Below are 7843 nucleotides of genomic sequence, written 5' to 3' on the forward strand. Positions count from 1 at the left end.
GATAATGATGTCGAGGCAACTTCTGTGACGCAGACTTGTTGCAAAGTTAAAAACAAATCACTGACGCACATTCAATTAGTCCATACGATGTGCAATTTATAAATAAAAGTGGGAACTTGGACAAATGTAACCGGGTCATGCGCATGCTGGGCGAATTTTGCCGGCGCCACCACTGGTGGCCAGAATGGAAAGTACGGATGATGCGTCAGTTTCGCACGTCTACGGGGTGATCGCCCGTAATAATTTTACCTGTTTTCCAAGGGCTGGATACGAGAAATAATAATCACTATGTGAGCTGAGGAGCCCACGTGCCTCTCCCTTCGTGTCTCTATTTTAAAATGGTGGCGTCAAGAACATTCGATCAGGTAAGCAACATTCTTCTGTATTAATGTTTTTACCAATACATCGCTGCTGGCTGCCGACGTGTTGGCAGCCCAGCAACATTCACCAGACCACATCCGCACCGAATGGACAAATCATGTGCATTCTTGAAGGAACGTTCCCAGCCGCCAGGTGATGCTGCCATCCACTTTTGCTAGTGCTTCCGCATTCCCAACTCTACACTTGCAGATTGTACACTAAAGTAAAACTGGCTTTTCGCTTCATCCTCATTCACAAATTACCGAACCTTTACAAAGCGCTTTCGAGCACAGTGGCCTACTTACGTGACGATCTTCTTCAGTGCAGCAGACAGAGGTTCTCTTTCAGCGGAGAAGTTCGAAAACCATCCCTGTACTCCAAGCAGCACGTATCGACGACGGTTGCTTTCGCCCGTCATGGTATTCACCGCCACCTGGAGGGCCTTGAGCCGCTGCAAAACAATTTGAAATTCGCAACCGCAGACTTAGAGGTGTTAGTTATATAGGAATTCTAACGTTGTAAACTTACTAAGAGCATTTAGAAAACTTACATCGAGAATCTTCAGGTTGTAGTGTGCCAGCGTGATCAACATCGGGTATGTGCCACTTGCAAATGTGACGCCGTGGTGTTTGACATTGAATGTCCAAAGCTTTATAAACTGCGTCACTCCTATGGAAGACATGATTTGCTCCAATGACTTGTCGCCTTGCCTGGTGAAGGTCAACGAGAAAAAAAAAATGGAATTGAATTATTTTTGAAGGCGGAGATGTGCGCGACGCGTGCATTTACGCCTTCTCCTTCTGCTTCAAGTTCACGGAGAGAAAGCGGCTTCGTGCAGACATCGACGAACTCTGTTATTGCTTCTAGTAGCGCTGCGCGCTAAAAAATCAATTCACAAGAATCAGAGTGAGTTTCAGAAGTTGTGCGAATGAAGGACTCTTTGTCTAAAGCTGTCGCATCATGTTTTTTTGTTGAGTGCCGCCTTAACAGCCACGTATGTCGCATGGTTCCGTCAATTGTGCACAACTTACGAGTTGAACACGGTGATGCCGTATTTCTCCTTGGACGAGCCAGAGGAAATGCGCACGAGCTGTCTTATGCAGGAGGAGTTAGGCCAGTCCAGGAAGGTGAACCTCTGTTCCAGCTGGTAGTAGACGAGGTCGCAGAAGTCGTCCGGAGTCGCCTGCAGGCTCTCCGTCGCACTATCCGTGCACTGGTACATGCAGACCAGGGGTTCCGGGCCGATCTCTGAGGCAGCGGTGTCTAAAGGCCGGTTGAATATAAAACGTGAGAACTCTTGGAATGGCTGTATTACAAAAAAAAAAAAATAGAAAGATGAGGTTTTTTTATTTATTTGTGCTGTAAGCCTTCTTACAGAGAGGATTTCGTCTGGTCAGCAGTCGCGGCATCAAAGAGAAGGAGAAAGGGGCAAAGGGGATGCGAGTACAAATATCCCTCATTTCACGCCCACAGAAAAAAAAAAAAGAAAGCCTCCTGGATGTTTTCATCAGTTTTTAGGAGTCCGTCTTTCTTTTCTCAACCCTTGTGTACTTACGCGTAGTTTTAGAGCACCGCTGAATATGACCTGAGACTACAAGCCAGTTTCATTGGTGGTGTTTGTTTTAACACGCATGTTGTCGAACAAAAGCTATTCCGGACCTTTTTTTTTTTTTTCATTTCGCGACAGGAAAGTGCAAGTGACTGCTGTGCGACGTTCCAACCCTGCACATCATGCGAGGATCCTCTACAACGCCCACGTGGCAACCTGGCACTTAGACCCCACAAACGCACGGGGAGCATTCTTACATACCAAGAAATGAGCGTGACAGTATGTAGCTAATATATACCAGGACGCTTACACAGCAAAGTAATTATCTCTAGAGAATATCGATCCCCTTTACTCGAGTCGCTCTAAAAGGGAGAAATGAAAATGCTGCGGATTGAGGCCCAAGCTTCACGGGCATTGGCGGAATCGGGTATGTTGTTTATGGGCATCCTACCAATGGCGGTGGAAAGGGAATGCCTTAGGGGTCGAAAAAACAAAAGCTTTGACCGAGGGTAATGTTTGAAGCGCATTCACGTTGTAGATTCACGAAACCTACTTGAACTCATCTGTCTGTAATAGGCCTAGCTGAACACTGTCTTTTGATATCGCGTACACACAACCACTGTCCATTCATAATAAATCTGGCCTCATTAGAATTTTCCAGTGTGTTCTAAATATTAGCACTTGCTACATGTTTCAACTCGATACCAATCGGCGAATAGGACTGCAGCACATCAGGCGATGCTGTATGCATCTGCATTAATACGGGTTATAGCGAAAATCAACGAATTAGTTGAAACAGATAAGAAACCGCTTATGATCATAGCATTGAAGTTTAAATTTGCTATGTAATTATGATACTGTAGCACTCAGCACCTAAAGGTATTCAGGGCCACCAGGATAGCTGGGATAGATACAGTAGAAACAGATTGTTTTTTCGATTTAAAAATAAAATATCGACCACACTTCAAGGACCTACTTTGTGCTGATCAGAATAAATCTCAATAGCAATTTTGACTCACTTTATCGTGATGCCTGGTGTGCAACGAGCTCTGCCCTAATCGACCTACTAACAACGGCAAATGCCCGTATAACAGCAACACGGCAAGTAAGGAGTTATGACTTACTGATAATATATGAGTGTCAAATTTTACGTAACTATAATGCAAAGGTGTATTATTTATTTCGCACTTTTCGCTCTTAAGCTAAGGAAAGCTAAGGTTTAAGAAAACGAAAGAGATCGCTTTCTGTGACGCTCACCTGAATGGTGCTTATTTTGGCGCTAGTTTTCCAACGAAATAAAGAATAATTTAATTGTGCAACAACAGAAATAAACGTACATAGTTTTCATTTTGAATTGTTTATAATTGTCACGTACTGTGTGATCAGGTGCCATATTTAACACATTTCATCCCTGCGAAGCAAGTGTAAGTCTATCATTCGCTTACCGATTGCTTTCAATCCGTGAATGTTGAACAACTGTCTAGTCGAGAAGACATCAACTGAAAAATAGAAGGTACGGCACCAGAAAAAAAAGAACATTAAACGAATCTATCACTTAAACTGCATATTGCCGTCGTCTGTTGATGGAAGACGAAAATTGAAAGCAAGATGCATCACACACAACTTTGTGTTTGGTAGCGGCTATTTTTAGCCTGTCTGTTATTTCTAGTTATTGTCATAGCTACAAGCAAAGCCCCAATATCGCAAGTCAAAATAGTTTAATTCTTTGTTCATCTCACCACCGAGAGGTACGCAGCATCACGAAGCAGTATTGTCTTGAACAACCGCGACAGGCGAGAGAATTCACATATAGTTGATCCCTAAGGTCGCTCGTTCTAATCGTAGCACCTAGCCTAAATACTTTCACTTGGCCATTTCTTTCACACCATTAAAAAAAAAAAAAAACACCTCTCTCCAAATCCATTTTGTAAACACGAATAAGAAAAAAGCCAACCGACCGTCACTATAGAAACATTTTATGGGCGACACGGTGTACCTGTCAAGCATTGAAAACGCAAAACGAATTCCAGTTACAAAATCAACAATGAAATTTCATCCTAAGCCATGCGAAAAGACCTGGAACTTATCAGCGAAACATTTCTATTACCTTCTGGGTGCTCTCTAATTTATTCCTAGACGCTAGAAATAGATATGGATGGTCAATTATTCTAACCAGAAATCACCTGCAGCAGTTATTTATTATGAAAAAACCGTAAGCAGTTTTACGAAGTTGCGGATTTAACCAATGAAGCAAACATGAACCTAACGGCATACTAAGGGATAAAGAAATATAATTTTTTTTTAATAATCAATGTTTTTCTCCGCCTAGGGTACGTACGCAGAATGCCAAAAAAGTACATACCGTGCTGTAAGTACAGCAGCAGCGCCACTAGTGCGTTCATCGCCAAAAGCACGCTGAACACTATCCCCATCTTGCGGACAATATCGTCGCTGCATAACCTGTGGGCATAAATAAAATGTGCTAACAATTCGAAAGTACCGTATGCTGCGGCTATCAAGGATGTAGTCAGCGTTATAGCTTGAATACATCACTCCTGCTTGAGATCTTTTAACCTTATATAGGTGCTGTATCAAGGGCCCTTCCACGCAAAACTGATACATAAAAAAAATCTATAAGAATGAGTAGGAGTGCGTTTGACGATAATAATATTTTGATTGAGATTATGCAAGCCGACAAGGCTAAAAATTATTCACTTACCAGCCACCTGAAATAAATCATAATAAGAAATTAGATCATTTATTTTTGCTCGAAAAGTGAAAATAGTTAAGTGAAAATATCAACTACGCAATAAAATCCCTTCCTTAAAGGAAAGTGGGCCACAAGGGAAATAAATTCCAAAAGAATAACAAAATAATGAAATCGCGCCATATAATATGGTTCAACTCCGCATCTAGGGACTAGAATATAATCAAAGATTCCTTGTGTTAGGAATCCGGTGTGTCCATCACTAGAAAGCTAGTCGCCGATTAAATCGACTCTTCGTCTGCAAGCTGGAAGCACACCTTTGACCGTTCACAAGCACAACGAGCATGTTCCAAAGGCGGCGCCAGACTTATTGCTCCCATTAATCGAAAAGGATAGCATCAGCCTCATGATGTTATGTCGACCATTCCTCTCAAAACTTCAGTGGTTATATTCAAAGGTTCGCCGCTTTTAAACTTTACGTTGTTATTTCTTGGTCTGTGAGGATAAGTAATCTTTTGAACGAGATGCTGCGAGAGCTTCATTAAACCCTTGCTCGGCCCCATTCAGAGATGCACACGTTTCAAAAAACAAATCACTCCCACTTTTCCGACCTACTACGGAAGAAAAAATAGGCGGCAAATATTGCGCCACCAACTAATTCCATCAATACGCCAGAGTTCAAGCCAGGAATCTAAGAAAGGGGCTGTGATTTTCTTGTACCAAAAAGGGGAGTAGGATAACAAAAAATTAGAACCTATACCATAGCATGGCGCTAGGAGCCACTTATATACATAAACTATGTCGTTATTATATGAATCTTGCAGCCAAACGTGCGGTACTAAAGATTATAGTGATGACCTGACGTCCTTCATGACGTCCTGACGTCCCGCGAGCGTGACCTTACGCGGCATGATGCTCTGGGCGTCGGGAGCTAGGCTCTGAATCGCCGTCTGGTCGCTGCTGCTTGTGGTAGTGGCGGCCGTGATGTCGGAGCGCGGTTCCGAGGACTGTGGCGCCACCTTCGACCGACGCCAAGAGCGAGAATGCCTTGGGTCGTAGGGCGCGAATTTCCTCCTCTCGTTGCCGGCCGACTGCAATGCGGTTTGCCCAGTGCCGGAGGGATTACGATCGAGAAGGAATTGTAAGCAAAATGGCCAGGCATCTACGCAGTGCTCTCAATCGTTTAGAAATCACGGCACGGAAATAAAGCGGACAAGTATGAATGAAAACAGAGAGAGAGCTCACTTCCCACAGACTTTATCGATGAAGATGAGAACATCTTTACATTTCGAAGAAAGAACGGAACGAAACCGAAGCCGTAAAATAGCCCTTTAGAACCCATAAATCTCCCCGAGAGTATTTTGGATAGATGGCGATCTATTTTGTTTTTCTTCTATCTGTCTTGGCCGTGAGCTTTCCTTGAAACCCCAGAAAAATGTGACCACTGCAGTTTGGAAATAAAAGCTGCAATATAAGAACCCTTGCCCGTTCGTTCTCCCTACTTCTCCGTTGCACATCTCTACGCTAGATTTAGCAGCATCGCTCAATAACTAGCCTGACTACAACTCTTAATAATCAATCTTGACTTCTGCGCTGAACCGCTAAGCTGGAGAGTAAGAAGAAAAAGTAACAAACCGGGGACCGGCGAACAGGCAGGGGGGAAGCGTAAGCATTGATTTAAAGGGTAACCTGCGTTCATGGCTCTCGTTTGCCAACTGTCCTTGTATATCTTTAATCGCGTACACAAAATTTGCCACTCGCCTAATTACTAATTCCTTAATTTGTTCGTATAATACCTCACACGCATTCTATGACAAAGTCCTATGTGAAGGACCACCTGGCATAGATATAACGGCCGGCTTAACTCACCTGTCTGAACGTGCCAGCGAATCCTAGCGGCCGCGTGTCTGACCCAACATGCACGGTTCCTGGAAGACTCTTATGATCTCAGTCTCCCGTCTGAAAGGACAGCCTCAAGTTGGCACCTACTGATAACCGACCATCTCATGTGGTCGCGCGCTGATGGTTTATCGGTTCCTCCGAATTTTTTTGCGCGTATGCAAGGACTCTCGACCTTATCAGCTTTAAGGTATGTCTGCCCTTATGTGCGTACTAAGATGAGGCGAGTCCTCGCTCTTTCTCTATATATGGGCAGTGCCGGCATCACATTCTTTTATCTTTTTATCCTTGGGTGCAAACCTAGTGCTGCAACAGCACCGAATAGGTAACTGATGGACCTTTGCTTGACCTCACATGGTATCGCAAGGTTTCGAAACAGGCTTGTAGCATCGATAAAACTATTTAACAATAATGAAACCCTAGTGAGCTTTTTGTTCTGTTTTCAAGTAGCGGAAGTGAAATAATGACGTTAAACAAACCTCAGACGCCCTGTCAGCGTTGGTCCGGTGGGTAGGCTCTCTCCACGAAACGTGGTTGGTCTGAACCCCTTCAGAGACTTGGTTGCGCTCCAACCGACGGCCCGGACCGCGGCCAGCTACCCCGTAGGCGGGCGGCGCCAAGTACACCTGGCTCAAGGGCAAGTGTCCAAAGAACGGTGCGGGATAGACTCGCAGTTGAAGCGGCCGCCTGCCGCCCTTCCTATCGGGTGGCTCCGACGACGTTTCATTCGCCGAAGTGTTCCCCGGCACGCGTGCCGCGGTAGAGGTCCGTGACGTTTTGCGCAACCCGCACAGCAGGGCCGCAAGATCGTTCTGGGCGAGATAGAGAGAGGTCCTCGCGCGGGCTGACTTGCGCGGTGAGACAGGGGAAGCCCTTCGACGGGATGTCTTCTTCGACTTCATCGAGCGATTATCTGCGTGGAATCGCAAAATAAAGGCAGGGCTTTAACGTAGTTAGGCACAGTAGGACGTGCCATCTTCCATATCTTCCCCCACGGGGAAGATAACGTGCAGTGCACAGCTTAATAGCATGTTACAGTTTAAGAAGTAGTGTAATCAGCTACGACGTTCCTACTCGCTTCCCAGGAGGCATACCTGGGTTGAAGTCCGCTGCGCTCCAAATGTTCTTTTTTTTTTTTTTTTTTTTGCCCGAGCTCAACAGATGTAAGGCCCGCACGCAAGGAAAACACTTCTGCCACTGCAACTAGGCTGAGCGACAACTGAACGTCGGCAATTTTCTTTCTCTGGGGACTACAGATGGTCAAGTGTTTTCGCACTGAAAATTGGTTGCTGAGTTTTTCGTCGTTAGTCTACACAGGAGGTACCCTT

General features: G+C 44.8%; 1 protein-coding gene across 2 annotated transcripts in view; it reads right to left on the reverse strand.

The window, feature by feature from the left end:
- The window catches only part of LOC146185867 (uncharacterized), a 14831-nt gene extending 7296 nt beyond the window's left edge, over positions 1-7535 (reverse strand). The window contains exons 1-7 of one of the 2 annotated variants that reach the window (XM_084606793.1): positions 6995-7535; positions 5521-5707; positions 4272-4369; positions 3355-3408; positions 1392-1623; positions 911-1070; positions 666-811 (exon numbers count right to left, since the gene is read on the reverse strand). In XM_084606793.1, the coding sequence (XP_084462919.1) occupies positions 666-811; positions 911-1070; positions 1392-1623; positions 3355-3408; positions 4272-4341 (662 nt within the window). In that variant the 5' untranslated portion in view covers positions 4342-4369; positions 5521-5707; positions 6995-7535. The remainder of the gene's footprint in view (positions 1-665; positions 812-910; positions 1071-1391; positions 1624-3354; positions 3409-4271; positions 4370-5520; positions 5708-6994) is intronic. The other variant, XM_084606794.1, reaches the window with a different exon arrangement.
- Positions 7536-7843: the final 308 nt, after the last annotated feature.

Source organism: Amblyomma maculatum, chromosome 6 (genome assembly GCF_055883805.1).
Source record: "Amblyomma maculatum isolate TAMU_Amacu chromosome 6, ASM5588380v1, whole genome shotgun sequence".
NCBI lineage: Eukaryota > Metazoa > Arthropoda > Arachnida > Ixodida > Ixodidae > Amblyomma > Amblyomma maculatum.